Genomic DNA, 26,427 nt, shown 5'->3' with positions numbered 1-26,427 from the left:
GCTATATGCAGATCCATTCACTAATAATTAAATATATTTTAATAATTAAAAATTAAAAAAATAATTTTTTTTAAACTCTCTCTCTCTCTCCCCCTCTCTCTTCCCAGTTTTAATAGAAAGTCGTCCCTCCCCCTCTCTCTCTCTTCCCCATCTTCCTGCAACCCATAAAGAAGAAGGAGGAGGAGGAAGAAGAAGAAGAAGAAAAAAAAAAAAAACCAACCTAGTTCGTCCCGCCCCCAACAAACCCAAAAAGAAGAAGAAGGAGGAAAAAGAAGAAGAAGAAGAAGAAAAAAAAAAACCCAAACCAAATCCAGTTCGTCCCCCCTCCCCCCACCATAAACCCAATCCCTTGCAACTCAGAAAGAAGGAGGAGGAGGAAGGAGAAGATGAAGAAAAGGAAAAAAAAAAATGGAAACCGAGTTCGTCCGTCCCCCCCAACCTGCAAAAGAAGAAGAGAGAGAAGGAAAAAAAAAAGGGTATGTCCCCCTACACCCAACCTGCAGAAGAATAAGCAGAAGAAGAAGAGAGAGAAGGAAAAGAAAAAAAAAAAAAAAAGGACACCCGGTTCGTCCATCCGGCCCCCTCCCCCGACGGCGTACCCACCATCTTCCCTCCACATCCATTCCCCCCATTTTCCTGATTCCACCCCCCATTTTCCCGATTCCACCTCAACGAGATATGGGTTTTTTTTTTGGGTTATAGGTAGTGGGTGCAAGGTTGGGTGCAAAGGGTGGGTGGGAAGGTGAGGAGGTTGGGTGCGTAGAGTGGGTGCGGGGAGTGGGGAAAACAAATTGGTTTTTTTTTTTTTTTTTCCTCTTCTTTTTTCTGGGTTGAAGTTGCAGGAAGAGGGAAGAAGAGAAGATGGGGAGAAGAGAGAAGGGGGGAAGGGGAGGAACTGATTGTTGGTTTTTTTTCTTTTTTAACTTTTCTTTATTATTTTAATATTTAAACAATATTAAATGATTTTTTTAGTTTTTAATAATTTTTAATAGAAAATGGGCCCCGAATCAAGCCACGTCAACATTTAACTGAGAAATTCACTCCAAGCTAACAGAAGGTATAACATTGGCACAAATTCATAAGATGAGGTATGTCATTGTCAATTTTAAAAGATAATGTATGAAAGTGCCGTGACACCAATAGTTGAGGTAGTTTTTTGTACTTTACCCTTTTTTTTTGAACAAATGATAGTATCTACACTAAGAGATTGGGGAAATTGGCTAAACCTTACAATAGACTTGTCATGATAATGTGGTTCAATTTCGCATTTTGCGAGAATCTCATCTAAAACCTCACTTATAAATGAAAAAGAAAATCACTAGACTATAATACTAAGTGAACCCTCCCCCTAAACTTTTAACAACCAAAAACTAAATAATTTTCTACTAATTGATTTATGTAGCGATAATTTTTTAATATCTATTAAAAAGTAAATTCTTATGATTATAAATTTTTTACAGTAAAAATGTGATCATAATTAAGTGGACAAGGAAATGCACACATGAGGTGACACAAGTATTGTCCGTACTTGTTTTGATAAAATAAAGTTGGTGTAGTGCCAGCGGGGATGGGTAGCAAGGCCCGTTACAAAAACATGGGTATTTAATATCCTTTAAAAACAAATTACTTTGGGCCCAAATCGGAAACACTAATGAGCCCAAGAGCCCGAAAACTACGTCATCGTGCTCAACAGCTGGTTCCAACTGGTTTGCATCCACTCCGAGCTATGGCGTTCGCCAACTGCTAACACACTCTCTCCTTCTATCTCCCTCTCTCTCTCTCACTCCCAATCCTGAAATGGATCCGACCCCCACCACCCGCCGGACCCGGAAAACTCCACCCAAACCCGATTACTCAACCGTAGTCATCCATGACGACGATGGCTCCAACTCAGAATCCGAACGTCGGAGCAAACCCAAGAGCTCCGACCCGGAAACCGACCTCTACGCCACAATGGTCTACAAGGGTAATGCCGACGAAGACGAAGACGAAGATGACGACGCCTCTCTTCCTCCGCTCCTCAAACGCCTCCCCAAGGACTTCGGCGGCGGAGCTCCCATCGATTACTTCGATGACGAGGAGGAAGACGAAAATGGCGGCGATTTCGGCACAATGATCGTCAAGCCCGATCGGAATCGGGCCACGAGGAGGTCGCGCGACTTCAAGCGGGCGTCTTTCGACGATGGCGGAGACGGCGATGGGTTCTCGACCTTTGTGGTGAGGCCGTCGAGTGAGAGAGAGTCTGTTAGCGGGACCGTGGTGAGGAGGACAAGCAGCGGCGTTGGTTCGACGATGAGTAGGGCAGTGGCAAGCATGCAGGCCTCGTCGGAGTCAGGCTTTGGGAAGCAGAGGAGGGGCAGTGGGTCGTCGCAGGGCGAAGAGTATCGCCAAACCACTAAAATGTCTTCGAGTTCGATACCCGATAGCATTACCAGAGAAGACCCTACTGTGAAGTACGACCTGCTCAATGAGCTTGGTGGGTTTCTTGTACTTTCAACTTCTATGCATTTCAGCTGCTCCTGCATTTACTTCTGTTTAATTTTTCTGTGAAATTTAACTGTGAGTGGAACGAATGGCAGGGAAGGGGTCTTATGGCGCTGTTTATAAAGCTAGGGATATTAAGACGTCGGAGCTGGTGGCGATCAAAGTCATTTCATTGTCTCAAGGGGTATGTTTTAGTTATCTTCTTTTCGGTTTTTCGTGCATTTGATTTGTACTTGGTTTGAGTTTGAATTTTTGTTTTGATTGGTTTTAGGAGGAGGGTTATGAAGAAATTTGCGGTGAAATTGAGATGCTGCAACAATGTAATCATCCGAATGTGGTTCGGTATCTGGGGAGCTACCAAGGAGAAGAGTATCTTTGGGTAATGAATGGCATTTGCTTTGATTACTGGTGAAATTACTAAATTACGAAGCTGTTATTGGTTTTTTTTTTTTTTTGTTTTGTTTTGTTTCGTTTTTTGTAAGTAGGTTAGTGCAAGTTCTGAGACCGTAGACTGCTCTGTTGTTGTGTCTTGTTAGATTGTGATGGAGTACTGTGGTGGTGGCAGTGTTGCCGACTTGATGAATGTTACCGAGGATGCTCTGGAGGAGTATCAAATAGCCTTCATTTGTAGGGAGGCGTTGAAGGTAAGATCAATTTTGATTGGATATTCGAGTTCAAAGCAAACAATTGCATCTCATTAAGGGGTTCTCCCCTGATTTTTTATGCCTAAATTTTGTCATGAAGTGCCTATAAAATGCTTCATATATGTTCTCTCAATTCTATATGTGCAAGTAAAGTAAACTATCTCAAAAAATTATTCAGTGCTGATGCCGCTTTACATACATTCATTTTCTAATCAGTTTATATTTTTCAGTGTGAAGTGTTTGCTGTATTTGAACAATATTTGTTTTGTACAGGGCCTTGCTTATCTGCACTCGATTTTCAAGGTCCACAGAGATATTAAGGGTGGTAATATTCTGTTAACTGAGCAAGGAGATGTCAAGTTGGGTGAGTGCAATTATCATTCGTTTATATGCAGTACTATCTCATTAAAGTTTTGGATGTTCTTTACATCCAAATTATGCAGTTCTTTCACACCTGATGATGTTCATACTCTTTTGTAATCCTTCAAAACCTTAGTGGCATTATTGCATCCTAAAAAAAGTGCCAAGGGGCTTTTTCCCTTTAATTAATTTTTCAACATTCCAAGTTGACAATGGAAATGGAGTATGTTCTGTACTATTCTGTTCTGTTTTAATTTTTCTTGTGCTTTTAACAACACTCTAACTCAACTTTGGTGTATGACAATGTTGGCAGGTGATTTTGGTGTTGCAGCTCAACTTACAAGAACCATGTCAAAGCGCAACACGGTATGTTAATTGTTTTGATAAGATGTATGTAATAGCTGCTTGCTGTATAATTCTGTTTAATTTGACTTAATTTGTTTTCCCAAAATTTTCCCTTATGGGTTCAGAAATTGCTAGTAGTTTGCTCTAAAGGTCAAATGCTTATTGTTTTTTTTCTTTCTAAATGCTGGGTATCATTCCGGGACTTTTAAAAGTAATATTAGTTTGCTGTAAAGGCCAAATGCTTATTGTTTTCCCTTTTTTTAATAGCGGGTATCTTTCTGGGACTTTTAAAAGTAATAATCAAGGGAATCCGATTCCCTGGACTTGACAATTACTAACATATCATGGTTTTATAGGAAGGACGGTTACAAACCTTGGCTTTTTGGTGATACTCTGTTTGTGCTTGATACAAGAAAGTTTTATTTATTTTATTCTCAGTTCATTGGCACTCCACATTGGATGGCTCCAGAAGTTATTCAGGAAAGTCGTTATGATGGAAAGGTATCATGTGATTCATTTCTACTGTACACAATTTTATTTCCTTTGTCTTGCTTGTTTCTTCTATATATGCTGCCCTTAGCAAGACTGACTTCTTGGTATAATTCCAGGTGGATGTATGGGCTCTTGGTGTTTCTGCAATTGAAATGGCAGAGGTAATATATGTTCAGGATGTTCTTTTCAAAACTGAAATGGGACTTATGACTATTGTATCCTATGTAGAGAACACTGGTATTATTAGCTCCCATGATGAAATAGTTGTTTATGTCTTAGCACCAATTAATTACTCATATTTCTTCACGAGATCACACCATTCATAGCAACGATCATTGATCATTGTCATATTCTCCTTGTAATTATTTTCAGGGCCTCCCTCCAAGATCTTCGGTGCATCCAATGAGGGTTAGTACTTTAACTTTTTAGTTTCTAATTACTCGAAAGTTAAATTACATATTTTTCATTTCAGTTTCTACCAAGGTTGCATGTTCAATTGGAACACAGATGTCACTTTCTTTGTTGCATAATCTTTCCTTCATTGCTTTTATTGACAATAGGTTAAAAGATAGCATTAGTAAAGATTTTATTTTTCTCAAGGGGCTTGTAGCTGAATTGCTTAAGAGTATGCACCCCTGCACCCGAGTTACTGATCTCGATTCCCCCCTCCCTATTATTGCTTGTAAGAAAAATTGGATGTTTCAAGAGAACTATACCTTGTAGATGGCCTCTGATACACACAAGTAGCAAAATTGTTATAACCAAGCATAAGAATGGATCCTGTGATGTGATGTGTGTTCATGGCTCAATGGTTATGTGGTTGAATGTTAATTTGTTAAAAAAAATTCCTCCTTTTTTTCCCTTTCTAGTTATTGTTTGTTGAGGGGATAAGTAACTTATTGATTGTCTATTATAGGTTTTATTCATGATATCCCTTGAGCCAGCCCCGATGCTTGAGGATAAAGAAAAATGGTCCGTTTTCATACTTTTGTATATCCGGTCTTTCTCTAGCATTATTGAGGACAGTAGCCTGTATGACAATTTTGAATAACTTTATGCTGTATCTTAAAGCAGTGTAGGTTTTATGATTTTATTGTTATGGGATTTGCGCTCAACCGAAAATTCTTTATTACTATAACCCACTGCCTTGGAATGTGATTCTTTGCCCGGGACTTATCCGATTTGAGTTTAATCTGTTCTTCTTTTGAGAGGAGTTGCAATAGAACTATTGAAGCTCTCATCAAACCTTAAAAGAGTTCTGATATAAATTCTTACCAGTGCAAATTATTATGTCCACGATAGTTCTAACCTTTTCTTATGTATAATTCCATTGTTTTTTGCTTTTTATTGTGCAGCATTGTGCTCAAATAGTACTGCGTTCTTTTGCAGGTCTCTTGTGTTTCATGATTTTGTGGCAAAGTCCCTAACTAAAGAACCTCGTCTACGCCCTACTGCATCTGAGATGCTGAAGGTACTGCTAATAGTCAATGGCAATATGTTATATTGACAAAATGGTATTATGAAGAAGAACCTCTGTTTAAAATCTTTTATGTCATGATAAACTATTTTTCTTCAAAATCAAATTCTTTAGTGAAAGAATCACTTAAAGCAATAATTTATACAGAAACTTTGATGTTGGAATAATTCTATTGACCTTGAAGCAGATTTGGATACCTATAATATTGAAAGAAAATAAACATATCTTCATCTTTGCCAAGTGCTCATAATCTTGGATATTTTGTATCTTTATTAATATTTTATTTAAATGCAGCACAAGTTCATTGAAAAATGCAAATGTGGTCCCTCTGCAATGTTGGCAAAGATTGAAAAGGCAAGGCAAGCAAGGGCTTCAATGGCTTTGCAAGCACAAAATATTGCTCCACCTGAACGGGACAATGTATGAATTCTCATTTTGTTTCTTCTTGTGCAACTCATGTCAAGTTACTCTCATCTTAAATGTTGTTTATAACTTGAAACAGACAATTGAAGCTCCCAAAGTCAATGAGGATTATGGAGATACTGTCCCTTCAAGGCCACTTCAAGGAGAAAATGAAGTATCTTCAGGTAGCACATTGAGGAAGCAGCACATATCTGGTGATGTGGGAATGGCTGGGGAAGGTATGCATGTGTTTGACTTCTTGGTGTGTGTACATGATAGATACTTATCTTTGGGAACTTTAGTTCGAATGGGCCAATTTATGCTTGGATATTGAATTCTGAGAAGGGATGTACTAGTTATTCCTTTGATTTTTTTTTTCCCTTTACACATTTATTGTTATTTCTTTTTCAATTGCATGAAATATGGCGATAAACTCACCTGTGGGCCTGACCTTATGTTGTCGTAGTATCAAACTTTCAAGGGCAGAATGGTTTAGCTATTACTGATAGTGACATCATTTAGTGCTCTCTCTCTCTCTCTCTCTCTCTCTGAGGGACATGACATCACTTGATGTTCGAAATTGTGGGATTGTTGGTTGAATGTATCCTAGTGAAATGATTCTGCGGGCACATAATTGTTAACTCCTTTATTTGACAATCTATTTGCTCTTTGGGTAGGATACGATCCATCTGATGTATGTGAAACCTATGTTTAACAGGTAACTTTGGCACTTTTATTATTCATGAGGGGGATGAAAGAGATGAGATCTCTAGCGAGACAGAGAGTTTTAGTGCCAAAGAACCTTCACCTGCTCCTGGATTTCCTGAAAGCTCTTCCAATACTGGCGCAGGAGGCAAATTGCCCGAACCCAGGTACTGCCCTCACTTTTTATTCGTGAATTCTATTTAGAAATCTTGTTTTAGATTCCCCCCCCCCAAAAAAAAAAAAAAAAAGGTTGATAAGATTGGTTTATGTAATATCAATTACCTAGTCAAAAGATAAACTTAGTTTCACAAGAGTGCTCTGAATTTACGATGATGCTTCTATCAGGGAGGAAAATTCAAGTGGTATTACCCAAAACAGCAGTCCAGTTGCGCACACTCTACGGGCATCTGAGCCGAGCCTAAAGACAAAGGGCATATCTCAAGTCCAGGTTGGAGGCCCAAGCAGTATAAGCAGTGGCACGGTAAAGAATGAAACTGTCAGCCGGAAAGCTTTTGCAATGCAAGATAAGGTAATATTCGTACTGAGGTCTATGCTTGCCAGTTGATAGGTCCCTATCACAGTCGGACATGCCTTCCTCATTTCTTCTCCCTCAAGGGGCATCTCTAATTCCCTCTCCTCTGACTAATCGAAAACTGTCCCAACTTTTTGACTTAAAAACCTGCCCTTCCTAAAAAAATGTGTCAACAGGCTCAACACTGGTATATAATTTGCTTATTTTCATGTTCATGGCAGCTTTGGTCCATATATGCAGCTGGTAATACAGTGCCTATACCATTTTTGAGGGCAACCGATATATCCCCCATTGCTCTCTTATCAGACAATGTTCTTGGAGGCATGCATCAAGATAACAGTGGAACTGTAGCCATGGAGGCACTACAGGAGCTTTTTACTGGTGATGGACAGTCTAAGAAGGGACGAAGAGGGCAAAACGAGGTCAAGTCTCTCTCTCTCTCTCTCTCTCTCTCTCTCTGCATTCCCTCCCTCTCTCTAAGCATTTTTGATCTATTGGTGCGCTGCAGATGCCCCTCCCTCCAAGTGTTTACAAAAGGCTCTTTACAAGTCCAACTCTAATGAATCTGGCACAAGCATTAGCCTACCACAAGATGTACGTCAACCAAATTATATTTATCGAACTTTTACTTTGGCTCGGTAAAGAATTAAAAGAAAATTGTTGTGTTTTGTGTGTAATATGTGAGCATACCACATCATCTCTGCTGCGGTAAGCATGTCCTGCATGCTGCAGCCCTTGCTTGCATTGCTTGTTATTTACTCGAGGGGTTTCATTTGCCTTCAGGTGCTACGAAGATATGCCGCTCCAAGAAATGCAAGCAACTCAGGAACAACAGACTATTCAAAATCTTTGTGATACACTAAGAACCATTCTTAGATTGTAGGTGGAAAATGTAGCTGCCAAAGTGTAATTTTGTTTACTTTCAATAATCTATGTCGCTGTCGCAATGGCGTATTTTTTAAGCCAAGGAAGGAGTTGTGCCCGGTTAACGGGAGGTAGGTTTAGTTGCGGTCTACCTACTGCAATGTCGGTTCCGATGGGTATGCCCCGGTATAAATTCCATCAAGTACATAACTTATCAGTTGGTAGTTTTTTGTGAGTTTGTAAATTATGCTCTACCTTGTACATTACACCCAGATGAATCATTTTTGTAAGTGGTTTTTTGCTCTTGTTTTTCTTTAACTAACACACCCCGACCCGGATATTCAACGTGGACACCCGAATCGAAGTATGTTGGTTGACATCTAGAAGGTGATGAGGCTATATGGTGAAGAGTGCGCAGTGTGCGGGTGAGGACCTAATTAACAATGCATCTGTCAAAGCATAAGTACGAGTGCAACGTAAAGTAAAGAATGCTCTCAGGATCATTATTTACCGTTAGCAATTGGTTATTGACATTATTCACATTGTAAAGTGTCAAATAATGAAATTTTGAAAATGTTTGTAATTTGGTCAGTTCAAATGCCTTGAAGTGAAAAAAATGCAAAGCAAACTCAACTCGAATGAATTTTCTTCAATCATCGAGTTGGTTTACTTTCACATCGCACCTTGACGTGAAATCGCATCAGAGGATCAAATGGTCAAACAGATGAACATAAATTGTTACGATTTTAAAATCTTATGGAGCAATGTAAGAAAATAATACCACGGTAGCTATTTTGAAAAAAAACTGAACATGAAGGGTGTAAAGTGTAATTACCTTAAAAAAGAAGGCATAAACTAAAATAAAATATAAACTGTGCAGTGAGGGAGCGGTCCGACCGGAAATAATGAAACAGAGCGGGCAGCGGCGGGCAAATACTAGAAAGTAGAAAATTTTGGTTGCCAAAACCCAGAAGGCAAAAGAGGGAGAAGAATGATTCGGAGGAGGAGCCTCGGCCTTGTACGGTGGCACAGTGCTCGCAGTTGCGTCGCCTCCTCTTCTTCTGCGTCGTTCAGAAGCCTCTCTTTCCTAACATCCCACCCCAAACTTCAAAAACCCTCTCTCCTCCTAAACCCTAAACCTCTTCCTCCTCATCCTTCTTCTTTGCCCTCTCTTTCTCTTAAACCAAATCCCAATATATTTCCTCCCGCTGCTCTACGTTTCGTAAGCACCAAATCCTCCGAGGATGTTGAGGAGGACATCCCAGATGATCGTTTTCCAGGTGCTCCTTTTATTTCATCGTTTTTTTTTTTCTATCTATTTTTCTGTCAATTGTGTGTGTGTGTGTATTGCTCTTCACTAATTATAATTAGTTGGGAAGCTCTAAATTGGTATTTTAAATAATTAAGTAGCTCCATTCCATTGTCTTAAGAAGCAAATGCTACTGCTTTCCACTGCATTTTCTAACAGGGCACTAAATGGTCTGCATTAGACCCGTTTAATAGAATTGTGTTTCTATTATTTATGCTATCTTCCTTCTACATTTACTATTTTTCGGTCACTTTTTGGCAGTTTATAGAACAATGTATTCACATTCACTTTTTTTCGTATGTTTATACCTAAACTATACAACAACAACAACAACAAAGCCTTTTCCCACTAAGTGGGGTCGGCTATATGAATCCTAGAACGCCATTGCGCTCGGTTTTGTGTCATGTCCTCCGTTAGATCCAAGTACTCTAAGTCTTTTCTTAGAGTCTCTTCCAAAGTTTTCCTAGGTCTTCCTCTACCCCTTCGGCCCTGAACCTCTGTCCCGTAGTCACATCTTCGAACCGGAGCGTCAGTCGGCCTTCTTTGCACATGTCCAAATCACCGGAGCCGATTTTCTCTCATCTTTCCTACAATTTCGGCTATTCCTACTTTACCTCAGATATCCTCATTCCCAATCTTATCCTTTCTCGTGTGCCCACACATCCCACGAAGCATCCTCATCTCCGCTACACCCATTTTGTGTACGTGTTGATGCTTCACCGCCCAACATTCTGTGCCATACAACATTGCTGGCCTTATTGCCGTCCTATAAAATTTTCCCTTGAGCTTCAGTGGCCTACGACGGTCACACAACACGCCGGATGCACTCTTACACTTCATCCATCCAGCTCGTATTCCATGGTTGAGATCTCCATCTAATTCTCCGTTCTCTTGCAAGATAGATCCTAGGTAGCGAAAACGGTCGCTTTTTGTGATCTTCGCTAGATTGCTCCGGTCATTAGTGTGGATAAGTATATAAATGGATAGAGATAGGAAAGCAAACACAAGATGTACGTGGTTCACCCAGATTGGCTACGTCCACGGAATAGAAGAGTTCTCATTAATTGTGAAGGGTTTACACAAGTACATAGGTTCAAGCTCTCCTTTAGTGAGTACAAGTGAATGATTTAGTACAAATGACATTAGGAAATATTGTGGGAGAATGATCTCGTAATCACGAAACTTCTAAGTATCGGAGTGTGGTGTCGTCTTGACTTGCCTTATCTGTCTCATAGGTAGATGTGGCATCTTCTCTGGAAGTACTCTTCCTCCATCCAGGGGTGGTATCTTCAACTGGTGGAGATGCACAAGGTAATGTATCAATTTCACTTGAAGCTTACTTGTAGTTTCAGGCTTGGTCAAGCGCGATACAAACCATGTAGTAGGAGTCCCCCAAGTCGCCGAGCTAGGGGGTCTGCTGAAAGAGGTGACAGACAAGGTAAGCAATCAGAGCTCCGACTGATTGTTCACCTTCTCCCCATCTTGCAGCAGCATGAAGGATAAAGAGAAGAAAAATGAGAAGAGATGATATGAGATACTTTTGCTTTTGAAGAAGTAACTTTCCACAGGCTTATTCTTGAACTGAGCTGGAGGGTTTTCTGGTTTCCTCCAGAGTATAAGGCCGACTGAAGAATTTGAGGGTCAAAACAAGTCCATCAAATCTAGAGTACGTTCCACCCTGCTGATATGTGATACTTTTGCTTTTGACAGAGTAATGGATGTATCGGCACGTGTGCTGTTACGCTTGTCTCCACATGCTTCCTTGTATCCTTCGCACTTGCCCTATCTGTTCCTCAAGCAGATGCGGAATCTTCCCTGGAAACATAAGATGTTGAAGATGAGTACTCGAGAGCAATGCCAGGTAAGTAATCAGGTAAGGGGTTCCAGGCAGTCAGTTCCTGGCTGGAAGCTTGATTCCAAGTGCTGACTGATTGCTCTCTTTCTCCTTGTCTTGCAGGTAAAAACAAGGCCAAAGGAAAAGAAAGGGAAAAAGCATGATATGGGATACTCTTGCTTTTAACCCTGATGATATGAGATATTCTTGCTCTAGTATAGCTTGTTTGCAGAGGTATTATCGGGGGGAAAGAAAGCTGAATATTTCGAAAGGCTTCGTTGGGAGTGCCCTCTCAGATATGATGAAGGGTTGAGCATTTTTGCAGGTCTGCCTGTCCGTTGGGGATGGAGGTCGACATATATAGGAGTCTCCCTAACAACAAGTAGTAATGCTATTCCTTTACCCTGCTTGGTCATAGCACGGTAGTGGGAGCTGCCAGTTTCACATGTTTTAACTCTGTCAGAGCACTTTGAAAAAGTGGTCTGTGGTATCTGGCTCTCGAGATTCGGAGAACGATGCCTCTTCGATTTTTGAGAAAGCAATCATGCTGGGGGTCTGGCTCTCGAGATTCGGAGAGCAGTGTCTCTTCGATTTTTGAGGAAGTAATCATGTTGGGAGTCTGGCTCTCGAGATTCGGAGGGCGGTGCCTCTTCGATTTTGGAGCAAGCAATCCTGTTGGGAGTGTTGTCTCGAATGTGAGTAAAGGTTGGGCATGTTTGCTAGTCTACCTTGCCACGAAGCACAAAGGTTGACACACAGGGACTTTCCAATTATCCAGCAATGGTACTGTTCCTTTACCCTCTCTTCGCTTTTGAGAAAGTAGTCATGTTGGGAGTCTGGCTCTCGAGATTCGGAGGACGGTGCCTCTTCGATTTTGGAGCAAGCAATCTTGTTGGGAGTGTTTTCTCGAATGTGAGTAAAGGTTGGGCATGTTTGCTAGTCTACCTTGCCACGAAGCACAGAGGTTGACACACAGGGACTTTCCAATTATCCAGCAGTGGTACTGTTCCTTTACCCTTGTGGGTAATAATATGGTAGCTAGACCTTCAAAATTTATGTGTCTAAACTTTGTTAGTGCTGTTTCTTTGCTATTCTTTTACCTTTCTTGGTCAGAGCGATGTAGTGGGAGCTGCAAGCTTCACGTGCTCAACTTTGGCAGAGAACTTTGGCAAAGTTATCTGTGGTACCCATGAGCTATTGTTGCGTGTGGGAAGTGGGTGATTGAACAGTAAGATTCATGTGCTTTCTACTTCACCAGAAGTCTTCGACAGAATGCCCATAATTTCTGCAAAGCTGAGTGTGCGTGTGACAGGTGCTGACAAGGCTAGAAAAGTAGGTGGCTCTTCGATTTCTGAGATCGGCCCTCGTGGTCTCTGAGCAGCCCAGCTTTTGAGAAAGCGAGCGCCTCTTCGATTGATTCGGAGAACGATGCCTCATCGATTTTTGAGAAAGCAATCATGCTGGGGGTCTGGCTCTCGAAGATTCGGGGAGTAGTGTCTCTTCGATTTTTGAGAAAGTAATCATGTTGGGAGTCTGGCTCTCGAGATTCGGAGGGCGGTGCCTCTTCGATTTTGGAGCAAGCAATCTTGTTGGGAGTGTTTTCTCGAATGTGAGTAAAGATTGGGCATGTTTGCTAGTCTACCTTGCCACGAAGCACAGAGGTTGACACACAGGGACTTTCCAATTATCCAGCAATGGTACTGTTCCTTTACCCTCTCTTCGATTTTTAAGAAAGTAGTCATGTTGGGAGTCTGGCTCTCGAGATTCGGAGGACGGTGCCTCTTCGATTTTGGAGCAAGCAATCTTATTGGGGGTGTTTTCTCGAATGTGAGTAAAGGTTGGGCATGTTTGCTAGTCTACCTTGCCACGAAGCACAGAGGTTGACACACAGGGACTTTCCAATTATCCAGCAGTGGTACTGTTCCTTTACCCTTGTGGGTAATAATATGGTAGCTAGACCTTCAAAATTTATGGGTCTAAACTTTGTTAGTGCTGTTTCTTTGCTATTCTTTTACCCTTCTTGGTCAGAACGATGTAGTGGGAGCTGCAAGCTTCACGTGCTCAACTTTGGCAGAGAACTTTGGCAAAATTATCTGTGTTACCCATGAGCTATTGTTGCGTGTGGGAAGTGGGTGATTGAACAGTAAGATTCATGTGTTTTCTACTTCCCCAGAAGTCTTCGACAGAATGCCCATAATTTCCGCAAAGCTGAGTGTGCGTGTGACAGGTACTGACAAGGCTGGAAAAGTAGGTGCCTCTTCGATTTCTGAGATCGGCCCTCGTGGTCTCTGGGGAGCCCAGCTTTTGAGAAAGCGAGCGCCTCTTCGATTTCTGAGATCGGCCTTCGTGGTCTTTGAGCAGCCCAACTTTTGAGAAAGCAAACACCTCTTCGATTTCTGAGATCAACCCTCGTGATCTCTAAGCAGCCCAGTTTTTGAGAAAGCAAACGCCTCTTCGATTTCTGAGCAGGCGCCTCTTCGATTTTTGAAGCTCCGTCGAGTGCAGATTTTTATAGGGGCTGGCATTAAGTTCCAAAGCACACTTGAATCTCCACCAGTAGAAGCTTCATTCTTGCACTTCTAAGATCTTGATTTGTCCGACCTCTTCTCTCTTCAACACCTTTGAAAATGTCTGGCCCCTCCGACCGTCGTTTTGACTTGAACCTTGTTGAAGAGGCAGCCCCGCCTTCTCCAGACAACATATGTCGCCCATCCTTCGTCTCCCCTACTGGTCCTCTTACCGTTGGGGATTCCGTGATGAAGAATGATATGACCGCTGCGGTGGTGGCCAGGAACCTTCTCACTCCCAAAGATAACAGACTACTTTCCAAACGGTCTGATGAGTTAGCTGTTAAGGATTCGCTGGCTCTCAGTGTTCAGTGTGCAGGTTCTGTGTCTAATATGGCCCAACGCCTATTTGCTCGAACCCGCCAAGTTGAATCATTGGCGGCTGAAGTGATGAGTCTCAAACAGGAGATTAGAGGGCTCAAGCATGAGAATAAACAGTTGCACCGGCTCGCACATGACTATGCTACAAACATGAAGAGGAAGCTTGACCAAATGAAGGAAACTGATGGTCAGGTTTTACTTGATCATCAGAGATTTGTGGGTTTGTTCCAAAGGCATTTATTGCCTTCGTCTTCTGGGGCTGTACCGCGTAATGAAGCTCCGAATGATCAACCTCTGATGCCTCCTCCTTCTAGGGTTCTGTCCAGTACTGAGGCTCCAAATGATCCCCCTCCGGTGCCTTCTCTTTCTGGGGCTCTACCGACTGCTGAGACTTCTCCTAAGCAACCTTTGTGAAGGCTCCCTCTTGTGTGTTTATTTTGACTCATGTATATGTACATATTTGTAGCTTATCGGGGATATCAATAAATAAGCTTTCCTTCATTTCAACGTATTGTGTTAAATACACCAAAGCCTTCTTCGCTAAGTTCTTTGAATTTTCTTTTGTTGAAGCTTGTATGTTGAAGCTTTCTGAGTGGAGCATGTAGGTTGGGGTAGTGTTCCCTTAATTTCCCGAGTGAGGAAAACTTCTCGGTTGGAGACTTGGAAAATCCAAGTCACTGAGTGGGATCGGCTATATGAATCTTAGAACGCCATTATGCTCGATCCTGTGTCATGTCCTTCGTTAGATCCAAGTACTCTAAGTCTTTTCTTAGAGTCTCTTCCAAAGTTTTCCTAGGTCTTCCTCTACCCCTTCGGCCCTGAACCTCTGTCCCATAGTCGCATCTTCTAATCGGAGCGTCAGTAGGCCTTCTTTGCACATGTCCAAACTACCGTAACCGATTTTCTCTCATCTTTCCTTCAATTTCGGCTACTCCTACTTTACCCCGGATATCCTCATTCCTAATCTTATCATTTCTCGTGTGCCCACACATCCAACGAAGCATCCTCATCTCCGCTACACCCATTTTGTGTACGTGTTGATGTTTCACCGCCCAACATTCTGTGCCATACAGCATCGCCGGCCTTATTGCCGTCCTATAAAATTTTCCCTTGAGCTTCAGTGGCATACGGCGGTCACACAACACGCCGGATGCACTCTTCCACTTCATCCATCCAGCTTGTATTCTATGGTTGAGATCTCCATCTAATTCTCCGTTCTTTTGCAAGATAGATCCTAGGTAACGAAAACGGTCGCTCTTTGGTATTTCTTGATCTCCGATCCTCACCCCTAACTCGTTTTGGCCTCCATTTGCACTGAACTTGCACTCCATATATTCTGTCTTTGATCGGCTTAGGCGAAGACCTTTAGATTCCAACACTTCTCTCCAAAGGTTAAGCTTTGCATTTACCCATTCCTGAGTTTCATCTATCAACACTATATCGTCTGCGAAAAGCATACACCAAGGAATATCATCTTGAATATGTCTTGTTAACTCATCCATTACCAACGCAAAAAGGTAAGGACTTAAGGATGAGCCTTGATGTAATCCTACAGTTATGGGAAAGCTTTCGGTTTGTCCTTCATGAGTTCTTACGGCAGTCTTTGCTCTTTCATACATATCCTTTATAGCTTGGATATATGCTACTCGTACTCCTTTCTTCTCTAAAATCCTCCAAAGAATGTCTCTTGGGACCCTATCATACGCTTTTTCCAAATCTATAAAGACCATGTGTCCTTTTTCCCATCTCTATATCTTTCCATCAATCTTCGTAAGAGATAGATTGCCTCCATGGTTGAGCGCCCTGGCATGAACCCGAATTGGTTGTCCGAAACCCGTGTCTCTTGCCTCAATCTATGCTCAATGACTTTCTCCCAGAGCTTCATTGTATGACTCATTAGCTTAATACCCCTATAGTTCATGCAATTTTGTACGTCGCCCTTATTCTTGTAGATAGGCACCAAAGTGCTCGTTCGCCACTCATTTGGCATCTTCTTCGTTTTCAAAATCCTATTGAAAAGGTCAGTGAGCCATGTTATACCTGTCTCTCCCAAAAGTTTCCACACTTCGATTGGTATATTGTCTGGGCCTATTGCTTTTTTATGCTTCATCTTCTTCAAAGCTACAACCACTTCTTCCTTCCGGATTCGACGATAAAAAGAGTAGTTTCTACACTCTTCTGAGTTACTCAACTCCCCTAAAGAAGCACTCATTTCATGTCCTTCATTGAAAAGATTATGAAAATGACCTCTCCATCTGTCTTTAACCGCGTTCTCTGTAGCAAGAACCTTTCCATCCTCATCCTTGATGCACCTCACTTGGTTTAGGTCCCTTGTCTTCTTTTCCCTTGCTCTAGATAGTTTATAGATATCCAACTCTCCTTCTTTGGTATCTAGTCGTTTATACATATCGTCGTAAGCCGCTAACTTAGCTTCTCTGACAGCTTTCTTCGCCTCTTGCTTCGCTTTTCTATACCTTTCACCATTTTCATCGGTCCTCTCCTTGTATAAGGCTTTACAACATTCCTTCTTAGCCTTCACATTTGTTTGTACCTCCTCATTCCACCACCAAGATTCCTTTTGGTGTGGGGCAAAGCCCTTGGACTCTCCTAATACCTCTTTTGCTACTTTTCGGATACAACTAGCCATGGAATCCCACATTTGGCTAGCTTCCCCCTCTCTATCCCACACACATTGGGTGATTACCTTCTCTTTGAAAATGACTTGTTTTTCTTCTTTTAGATTCCACCATCTAGTCCTTGGGCACTTCCAAGTCTTGTTCTTTTGTCTTACTCTTTTGATATGTACATCCATCACCAACAAGCGATGTTGATTAGCCACGCTCTCTCCTGGTATAACTTTGCAATCCTTACAAGTTATACGATCCCCTTTCCTCATTAGAAGAAAATCTATTTGTGTTTTTGACGACCCACTCTTGTAGGTGATCACATGTTCTTCTCTCTTCTTAAAGAAGGTGTTGGCTAAGAAGAGATCATATGCCATTGCAAAATCCAAGATAGCTTCCCCATCCTCGTTTCTCTCCCCAAAACCATGGCCACCATGAAAACCTCCATAGTTGCCTGTCTCCCTGCCCATGTGTCCATTTAAATCTCCTCCTATAAATAACTTCTCCGTCTGAGCAATTCCTTGCACCAAGTCTCCAAGATCTTCCCAAAATTTCTCCTTCGAACTCGTATCCAACCCTACTTGAGGTGCGTACGCACTAATCACATTGATAAGTTCTTGTCCTATTACAATCTTGATTGCCATGATTCTATCTCCTACCCTCTTGACATCTACAACATCTTGTACCAAGGTCTTGTCCACGATGATGCCAACACCGTTTCTCGTTCTATTTGTGCCCGAATACCAAAGTTTAAACCCTGAGTTTTCTAGATCCTTTGCCTTACTACCAACCCACTTAGTTTCTTGTAGGCACATAATATTTATCCTTCTCCTCACCATAACTTCCACTACTTCCATAGATTTTCCCGTTAAGGTTCCTATATTCCACGTTCCTAAACGCATTTTGCTCTCTTGAACTCTACCCTTCTGTCCTAGCTTCTTCACCCTCCCCCGTCTAATAGGATCAAAGTACTTCTTTTGTGTGTTCCGGGTAAAGTTGATAGGAGCATATGCTCCCAAACAACTTTGAGTGGAGTCGTTCGAAAAGAAGTTTTTATGGCCCCCTTGCTCATTTAACACTGCATCCGGGTGCCGATGGAGATACAGCGACCCTTGCTCACTTATCACTGTGCTTGGGCCACACAGCGCGCCACTTACGGGTGACGCCCTAGCTTTAGCGCGATTTTGTTCTGGATTCATTTTCATAAGGATTCGACGTGATCATGGAGTGCCGGCTGTCGACTACCTGACGCCCTCCCCCTCCTCCTTTATCCGGGCTTGGGACCGGCCATGTAAGACATAGGCGGAGTTTTTATACCTAAACTATATGTGGTTTTTTATATTGTTGTTTCTCAAGGGTGTACAAGTTTCGCATTTTCAGGTGACGAAATTGAAGAGGGAGACACCACAGATGGCTGGGAGGAAGAGGATGCCGGCGAGCCTGAGGTAAAATGTTTTGGCTTCGACATTTTGGTTCTCCACCTTCATTTTAGCTTTAAAGTTTATGTTGTCATTGATGTTAGTTATCGATTTGGACAGATTGGTGATGGAGGCGATGGTGGTGGGGTGGTGTTTCAGGGTGTCCCTTGGGGCGAGCGGGCTTTGTCCATTGCTCATGAGGTCTTAACACAATTCGAAGATAATGTGAAGCTCTTCTCTTTCAAGACTACTCCTCGAGGATATGTATATGTGAGACTGGACAAACTGTCAAACGAGTAACTCTTCTGCTCTTTTTAGCTATAAACATTAAACCAGCTTAGCATACAAGCTTTGGCAGCTAAACGAATTTACATTTTCCAATTTCAATTAAGTATTTTTTTCATAGACTGCAAATAGGAGAGTCACACATGCTTAAGATGTTATACTATAGATTTTCGGTTGATTGATCGTTTGATGCAGGCTACTTGCCACAAAAATAGGCTTTGATCAAGGCCTTCTTTTCTCTTCAGCATAATTTGTGTTTGTTTTGTAGGTGGAGAAAACGAGTTCCGTAATTGTACAATGATGAGAGTTTTCTTCACATTCAACTCTTTGATGTTAACGATATGACATAGCATAAAAGAACTTACGTTTTACAATGGGGTGTGCTATCCACACACCTTTTTACTTCTCACACCCTTTTAATTTTTGACCGTCAGATTGGATGAATTGAAGAAGATCATATGATAGAAATTAACAAGGAGTGTGTGAGAAGTAAAAAGTGGTGTGTGGATAGCACACCCCTTTACAATTTATACAAAAATAGATGAAAGGAGAAGGCTTGATCATGGCATTTCTTTTATTTGGCATAATTTGTGTTTGTTTTGAAGATGGAAAATATAAATGAACTGTTCCTTCATGTGCAACCTTCGAAATGTTATTCTGGCATGATATTCTACTTTTATCAGATACGGTTGTCCCGGCATGGAGGAACTTGAACGCTACAATCAAGAGTACAAGAAAAGACTAGATGAAGCTGGAGAACTTGGAGAAATACCTGAAAATTTGGCTCTTGAGGTATTAAGTGGCTGGATTTATCATGTGTTAGTGAATGGAAGTCAATTTTATCCGTACAAACATGTTTAATATATAACTATGTCTTGTTCTGAAGGTGTCATCTCCTGGTGCGGAGAGGTTGCTAAAGGTACCGGATGATCTACAACGGTTTGAAGACATGCCTATGAGGGTATGCTATGCAGAAGAAGTGGATTCTAAATACCGAGAAAAGGACGGAGTGTTCGATCTGGAGTCCATTGAGGCAGAGTCAGAGAGCTGTGTGTGGAAGTTGGCAAATGTGAAGGCAAACAGGGACCCTAATAGCAAAGGCAGACCGTTAACACGTAAACAGCGGGATTGGAGATTAAAATTGCCATTTTCAGAGCATAAAAGGGTACTTCTGTATCTAGAGTACTGAAAATCACCAATCTAATTGTATCTTAGGACTCGAGTTTCTAGAGCTTCGTGATGTTTGAGGCGAAAATGTTGGTAGGAAACACATATTTTAGCAGAACGCCTGTGTCCTTGCACTTCGTATCCTGCCTGGAATTTTGTTTCGAGAATTTAACTCGGGTGAAGTATTTAACATCATAATTTTTCAAGACATGAGTGAGACTGAGTTTCATATCTTTAGGGTTCCACTTTGCTTCCCATCCTCTGCCATGCCTAGGGCAAACTCTTGGTGGGATTGGTACGGGCAACAATGGTTGACCCCTGTAAAAGGCGTACCCCAGACACCAATGGTTTGTACTGGCAACAATGGTTGACTTGAGAGATTAAAACTATACCCTATCCGGAGAAAATGAGAGTCAAAATCATTACATTATTAAGATCTCATTGTTTCCAAGGTGCTAATATAAGCTTTCAACTTGTTTTTGCATGGTAATAATACACCACAAATGTTTTAGGGCAACGGTTTAACTCACTTGCGATATTACTAATTCACGTGTTATAATATAAATGAACGTCAGAGTTAATATTCAGGACAGTCAGATTGTCACACAGGAAAGTTACTCATACCATAGCAGTGAGAAAAGGAGCAAGGAGAATCTGAAGTGAGCAACTGGATTGAGTTGAAGAGAATCTATGGGAATATTTGAAAGGGAGAGAGAAAAGGGTCACTCCGTCACTAATTACAATTCATAATTGTAATTAGTTTAAAATACCGTTATAATAATGTTCGGTTCTCTATAAATTTCTTTCTGAGAAGCATCATTCTAAACAGAGTATTTCAGTGAGGGATTTTTCTTGACCTAAGGATTAAACATGAAATTAAAGGATCCAACCAAAATTAGTGGAAAACAACCGAAAACTGGCAAGAAGCAACTACCTCCCCCTCCCTCCTCCCTCCTCCCACCTCCCACACGGACAGCCAGACAGGGATTTGGATCCTCTCCTGAGCAGGGGTCCGAATTCTCCTAACCCAATAATACGGACGGTTGGATTTTGATCTAACGATTACAAACAATTAGTCTCTCTAAAAGTTATAATAATTGTAGTCGTTGGATCAAAATCCAACGGCCAGTGTTATTGAGTCAGGAGGATTCAGATCCCCTGCTCAGAAGAGGATCCAAATCCCTGTCTGGCTGTCCGTGTGGGAGGTGGGAGGAGGGAGGAGGGAGGGGGAGGTAGTTGCTTCTTGCCAGTTTTCGGTTGTTTTCCACTAATTTTGGTTGGATCCTTTAATTTCATGTTTAATCCTTAGGTCAAGAAAAATCCCTCACTGAAATACTCTGTTTAGAATGATGCTTCTCAGAAAGAAATTTATAGAGAACCGAACATTATTATAACGGTATTTTAAACTAATTACAATTATGAATTGTGAGTGTGATTGAATCGTGTTTCATCTCTTAGGTATAAAAAAAAATTCTATTTTTTTGTTTTTCATAACACAAATGCTACTTGACGGTATCGTAAGCGCTGTCATATAAAAAAAATTAAAGTGCAACTCAGTGAATGGTTGATTTAGAAGTTCGTCAGTGTGAGTCATGGTGATTGGAGATGGAAAGAGATGGAATATGCCCTTTGAAATGATGAAGATTGAAATTGAGTGGGAAGTGTGCCTGCAACGGAGGAGGATGCATTCATGTCATTAAATGAAATAATAATAATAATGATAGTGCAAAAACTTGTACGTCAGTTGAAAAGAGAGCATATGTGGACCAAATTGGGAGGCCCCCAAAATACTAGATAAGAATTAACAAATCAAGTGGGTTTTCTCCCTCCATCTTTGCATCATCTGATTTAGACCTCTCTTTAATCTCCCCACTCATTGACATCTAATTATGTTACTTGACGAGGCTCTTCATTGAGCAGAAAAAACTTCGCTATCTCAACTTATATTTCTTTGTTTTTCGTTTTTCTTTTCACATAATTTGTAATTGAAAAGAAATATGAAGAACAATCTAGTAATTTAGATTTATACTTCAACTCATCGTCATATAAGAAAAGAGATTAAAGACAAAGCTTTTGTTATCCACACTCAAATTTTTCCCATTTCTATCAATCTCATCACGTAAGTGTTCATAACATGAGGAGAGATTAAAGATAAACACTTAAAAATTTAGGCTCTCCTCCCATTTTTCCCTCCCTTCCTATTTGAAAACGCTCAGGATTAAATCATAACATCATCTTGTTTTTACTTTCTTTGTAGAGATAGAAGAAGAAGAGGAAACCAAAAGAGAAGGGGAGGGAGGGGAGAGAATCCAACTCCCATAAACATGCATACGTACAAACATGCAAAAGTTCAAAGCTCGTTAACTCGATCTAGCATGTGGGAAATTTTAACGTATTGAAACATCCAAAGAAGCATGGCCATTCAACCTGAAACCAGCTACTGATCCCCATGCACAAGTGTCCATCCTCCAATCTGTGGGGAATTATTTGATCGCATATATAATATATATAGATACATATATATTTATATATGTATGGATATTCTGCTAAAAATGCCAACCAAAAAGATCAGAGAGATTAGACCATACATATATAATGCAGAAGAAACCAAAGTCTCCTTGATAACCTGTTGTGCCAAAAGTAGATGAGCATTATTGCCCTAAAACACTGAAATAAATCAACAAAACGAAAGAAAGAGTCCTCAAACGAAAACTCTGTTTAAATATCACAATAAACCAAATACCTTTTTACTTCGGTAATAATTTTGCTTACAAGTCTTAAGTGACAGTGATGTTGCCACCTTATTTATCATCATTAAATGAGTTTGAATTTTAAGATTTATGCAGCGGATATACACAAATCTCAAAATTTAAACTTATCAAACGATGATTAAATAGAGCAGTGAGTATTACCACCACTTGAGGATGCGTACATGCACTCATTTACTTCAGCATTGAGAAATTGGCAAACTAAATATTTCCAGATTGATGGGTTCTTAGCTAAGACCAAACCAAACATATGTGTCAAGCTTAATCTAACAATTAATGTCACAAATATGTAGATGTGGGCGTATAGTTATATTAATTATAGCAGAGTTGCTCTCTCTATGCACTTGAGTTCGAATCTCTTCTCCGTAGTTCAGATTATTTGTATAGTTAGCTCAAGTTCCTTTGGCTCAACATTAAATTTTGCCTAATTTTATTTTAGCATTTTAACTAGAGATTTTGGTTGAAATTTGAACAAATCCAAGTTAGAATAATTTCATATACATTGATTATATATAACATATACCACTTGATACAAGTTGTTAGATTATTATTATTATTATTATTATTCTGATTTAATGGTTGTATTTTACTATTGGTGACCAATATGCAATATGAAAGATTAGTATCAAAGGTGGAGGAGCAAAATTTTGGTGAAGGTGATTACATCCCAACACGTTACTACTTTATCTTAAATTTTCCTACATAAAAGGCTTCTTATGATAAATTGCATTCAACGGCCAATTTTAAGTGAATTTGTGCTAAGGTTGCTTTCACCCATAACCACATTAACTAGTGTTTTGTTGGCTTTTTGATAAATTGCAAAATTTCAACCCTCTTCGAGTCGATTAGAGCAACGTGTTTTATAGTTTATTGTTTGCACCTATGTTCAAATCTTTCTTCTCGTAGTTTAGATAAATTTAATACACACACACACCCAATGTTCGTTAAAAAAAATCTATTTTCTCTTATAGTTCCTTGTGAACTTGAAAACCCTAGCTAGGCTGAAATGTCTGAGGCAATTATTAATACATGCATGTTTTGAAAAAAAATTTAATGTGCCTGAAACACAGTTAGGTATACCAAGTGTAATAATATAATTGGTTGAAATTTTCTTTTAAAGTTTCCAATCAATTATATTATTACATTTGGTGTATCGGACTGTGTTCCTGACACATTTGAAAAATCTCTCACATGTTTGAGGCAATTATTAATAGATCCATTGCAACATATGGATGGCTGGTTAGTATTGTATGCCAAAATTTTGTCACAGCCATAGTCAATGGTTCAGTAATTGTCAAGGAGAAGTACAAAATGGAGGAAGTCTAATGAGCTCTAATTAAGGATGATGAATTTCCATCAAAGAAGGAAACTTGATCAACTTGGAGGTAACTTTATCAATTTGAAAAATGCCTCCATTTTTCTAATAATTAAAAAGGTAAGTGCTAAAGTAAAGTATTAATTTACGTAGACGGATACATTGTTATTGTAGTGTTATAATTTAATAAAAAAATGTTATGTGTCAATTATACTCTACAAAATATTATATTATTCAGCTCGAGATACTATCGTGATAATATATTCAATCTGTCTAAGTCCTCCATTACGAATATACGAGAGGTGTGTTTGTTTCTTTATCAAACAGTCAAATTGAGAATCAATGGAAGGAGGAGATTCAAGAGAGGGCGAATGGAGTGATGTCAGCCAAGCCATGGTTCATGGTTGCCTGATTCTCCCCAAAAGGAGTAAACAATGTAAGGACCCCATCCGTCTGTCAGGCTTTGATAATGCTAAGATTCTCCGAAACTACTACTGTGGAGGAAGGGAGGGAATTGGATCTGCTCAGAATCTTTATAATTGGAGCCAGAGATAAATATATTTGGGCCACACAAATTGAATCTGATGTCCTCTATTTACTCATTTCGCTAGCTTGCTATATACAAATCAACAACTCTGATTTTTTTTACATATCAATCAACGACCTAAATGTGTTGATTTTTTAGAACTAAGATCCAGAGCGAATCCAATTCCAAGAGGGATGGAGTCTTTGATTTGTCATGATGTGGGGGCTTTGATTTTGATTTGTTGTTTCGACTCTTTGAGGGCTTTTTAAACTTTTTACTTGAGCAACCTCTTTTGCCACTTCTTTTTCTGATTTTGATTGGATGAGAGAGATTCCAAACTACTCTTTGATGTGTCTCATCTTTTCTATTGTATGTTTTGTGTCGCTAATTTAGGTGGATGTGGTGGTGGAGATTGGAGAAAAATGGATAAACACTATGAAACATATTTAAAGGTTTCAACTGCATTATTAAGGATTGTTTGACCATGACAAATTTTATGCAAGATGAGAATAACGTTAGGTAAAATCAAAATGCACTAAAATATAATGTGTTTGTAAAAGCGACCTAATCAGACCGACCTAATGAAACAAACATGACTTAAAGCTTTTTGTCTTTATATGATTAAGGATTGACTGATCATAATAGATCTTATATAGGATGAGACTAACGTGAAATTAAGTAAAATCAAAATACAGTAAAATCTAATGTGTTTGTGAAAGCGACCTAATCAGACCGACCTAACGAAACAAACATGACTTAAAGCTTTCATCTTTATATGATTAAGGATTGACTGGTCATAATAGATCTTATATAGGATGAGACTAACGTGAGATTAAGTAAAATCAAAATATAGTAAAATCTAATGTGTTTGTGAAAGCGACCTAATTAGACAAACATGACTTAAAGCTTTCATCTTTATATGATTAAGGGTTTTCTAATCACGACAGATCTTATATAGGATGACATTAACGTCAGATTAAGTAAAATCTAATGTGTTTGTAAAAGTGACCTAACGAGCTACGTGATTAGGCTGTCATCTTTAAGTTTTTTTTTTTCTTTTCTCAAGATTGAAATGCTTTTTCACAAACACTTTGAAGTGAAAAAGAATTCAAGCTATGAAAAGGAGTGGCAAGTTAAAGAGCACCCCTCATTGATCTTAGGTTGGTTTTCTCAACTTCTCAATAGTTGATCAATGAGTGTGATTTGATTTAGTTTGTCATCATGGGTGCCCATAGAAATAGGACATATTTGTATTCTGACAATGCATAATTTTCCCAAGTACAACCCCCCACTTAGTGGTGGATGATCAATATGTGGGGATAATGGAGGTGATGGGCACAGGTTAATGATACAAACATATAAAAACTGTACAAATAGCTACTTTTGGAGAGACAAACAAAAAGAAATTCAAAGGCATGCAAGCAAACAAAAAGGGAATCAAGAAAAAAAAAAAGATTTATGAAAGGGGAAGATTATGTAATCATATTACAAATTACAAATTTATGGTTCTTATCTAAAATGGTTTTAGCAATGGGTTTAAAAGCCAAAGATAGTTTGGTAATTACATATTAAGGAAAAATAATGTGCTAGCATGGACTAAAATTTGATGTTGGTGTATATAAACTTAAATCCTATTAGCTTTGGAAGACAAAGTTACTAGTGGTAACTTCGTCCTAGTAAAGAGAAAATATTCGATAGAACTGTTTGATTATAATATCGTGTAAAAGTTACACAAGGCTGAGTGGTATCAAAATATAAAAAATTCCGTATTTTTGTGATAGATACCTTATAAATAACGTGTTCGGGTATTTATACTCTTTTTTTTGTTTGGTTTCTCCCTTCCATTTAGCAGAGAATATAGGGTAGAGGGATTTTCTGTTCCTCTGTAAAAGAACAGAGAGAGAAAGAGAAGAAAGGTTTTTTTTTATTTCACTTTTTATCTTCAGTCTCTGTGATTTTTTCTGTTTACTTTGTTTGAAGAGAGAGTT

General features: G+C 39.8%; 2 protein-coding genes across 3 annotated transcripts; both read left to right on the top strand.

The window, feature by feature from the left end:
• Positions 1 to 1,712: 1,712 nt before the first annotated feature.
• On the top strand, positions 1,713 to 8,601 carry LOC103451756 (serine/threonine-protein kinase 1). The gene is made up of 18 exons (XM_008391178.4): positions 1,713 to 2,476; positions 2,580 to 2,668; positions 2,756 to 2,863; positions 3,021 to 3,128; positions 3,402 to 3,492; positions 3,802 to 3,854; positions 4,272 to 4,334; positions 4,442 to 4,486; positions 4,698 to 4,733; positions 5,242 to 5,297; positions 5,715 to 5,796; positions 6,097 to 6,222; positions 6,305 to 6,443; positions 6,923 to 7,076; positions 7,255 to 7,438; positions 7,663 to 7,863; positions 7,950 to 8,035; positions 8,225 to 8,601. Exons 1-18 carry the CDS (start codon positions 1,798 to 1,800, stop codon positions 8,322 to 8,324), a joined length of 2,400 nt encoding a protein of 799 aa, XP_008389400.2. The 5' UTR covers positions 1,713 to 1,797; the 3' UTR covers positions 8,325 to 8,601.
• A 571-nt stretch (positions 8,602 to 9,172) lies between these two features.
• LOC103414437 (uncharacterized) lies at positions 9,173 to 20,040 on the top strand. 2 transcript variants are annotated; one of them, XM_029091161.2, is made up of 5 exons: positions 9,173 to 9,585; positions 18,341 to 18,405; positions 18,499 to 18,674; positions 19,347 to 19,455; positions 19,550 to 20,040. In XM_029091161.2, the coding sequence occupies exons 1-5, from the start codon at positions 9,297 to 9,299 to the stop codon at positions 19,850 to 19,852; spliced, it is 942 nt and encodes a 313-aa protein (XP_028946994.1). In that variant the 5' UTR covers positions 9,173 to 9,296; the 3' UTR covers positions 19,853 to 20,040. The 2 variants fall into 2 exon arrangements, with proteins under 2 accessions (XP_028946994.1, XP_028946993.1); XM_029091160.2 differs by having other exon boundaries at positions 9,202 to 9,585; positions 18,317 to 18,405.
• The last annotated feature ends 6,387 nt before the right edge of the window (positions 20,041 to 26,427 follow it).

This window comes from Malus domestica, chromosome 13 (genome assembly GCF_042453785.1).
Source record: "Malus domestica chromosome 13, GDT2T_hap1".
Taxonomy (NCBI): domain Eukaryota; kingdom Viridiplantae; phylum Streptophyta; class Magnoliopsida; order Rosales; family Rosaceae; genus Malus; species Malus domestica.
Note: the sequence above shows the minus strand (reverse complement) of the source record. Positions and strands in the feature narration are given on the sequence as shown.